General features: G+C 49.0%; 1 protein-coding gene across 1 annotated transcript in view; it reads left to right on the top strand.

The window, feature by feature from the left end:
* Positions 1–233: 233 nt before the first annotated feature.
* The window catches only part of atp10a (ATPase phospholipid transporting 10A), a gene marked incomplete at both ends in the record, with an annotated part of 31568 nt that continues 30524 nt past the window's right edge, over positions 234–1277 (top strand). Inside the window, one exon of the mRNA XM_079220880.1 lies at positions 234–247. Coding sequence (XP_079077006.1) covers positions 234–247 — 14 coding nt within the window. The remainder of the gene's footprint in view (positions 248–1277) is intronic.

Below are 1277 nucleotides of genomic sequence, written 5' to 3' on the forward strand. Positions count from 1 at the left end.
CTCCAGGTGCAGAATATAATGAGGATGCTCAGTCGCCGCTAAGAGATGCTAATTTTAAACTCGTCTACATCAAAGTGGGAACCCGTCTCTTTAATTAAGCGCAGCGGGATCCACCTGAAGCCTCAGAGGAACGTCCTCTAGGATCTCCTCGTGGAACACCATCAGAGCCGCTCTCTGACGCCATGACACGGTCACGCTGTTCATCAGAAGCTCGTTTCCTCCAGCTGTGAGGTATGAAGGCCTCACGGTGAGAAGGTTCTGCTCTCTAAACCTTCACAGACCATGTGAGCTACAAGCTGTCATGATGTTGGTTTGATTGGTGTCCTGTTTCATTGTGAAGTCCTTGTCTTGTGTGTCCTCTGTGTTCCTGCACTTCCTGCCCCGTGACTGTCTGTCTGCCTGTTTCCTGATTGTGTATTCCCTGTGCTGCCCTCGTTGTTTCCACCTGTTCCTCGTTACCTTCCTCTTGTATTTAAACCCTGGTTGTCTCCTGTCCCTTTGTCGGATTGTACTGGTTTTTCCCTGTCTGTTACCCCCGCTAGCTGTCCCGCTAGCTGTCCCGCTAGCTGTCCCGTTAGCTGTCCCGCTAGCTATCGCGCTAGCTGATATAAACGTTCCTTTTGAAGAGAACGTAACCATTACGCTGATGACGTAACCGTGTTGGTTCACGTCCGTCTCATCAGCAGGTCTCAGCAGGAAGTGAGAGTGATGAAGTGATGAAGAGGAGGAGAGGATGAAGGAGCCGCTGACGGGCAGAAGGAGGAAGACGAGCTGGTCTCTTCTTCATGTTCATTCAGGACCTCACACCTCCAGACATCGGGGCTCGTATCCAAGCAACGGGACGATGGTGTCCTCAGTACGCCACACACACACACACACACACACACACACACACACACACACACACACACACACACACACACACACACACACACATACAGAAACACGCGCTCACAAACCGATACACACACTCACACACACACGGACACACACACACACACATAGACACACACACACACATACAGAAATCCACACACATAGACACACACACATACAGAAATCCACACACACACATACAGAAACACACACACATAGACACACACACATACAGAAATCCACACACATAGACACACACACATACAGAAACACACACACATAGACACACACACATACAGAAACACACACACATAGACACACATAGACACACATAGACACACACACACACATACAGAAACACACATACAGATACACACACTCACACACATACATACAGAAAC

The sequence above is a fragment of the Taurulus bubalis genome (genome assembly GCF_910589615.1).
Source record: "Taurulus bubalis genome assembly, chromosome: 7".
Lineage (NCBI taxonomy): Eukaryota > Metazoa > Chordata > Actinopteri > Perciformes > Cottidae > Taurulus > Taurulus bubalis.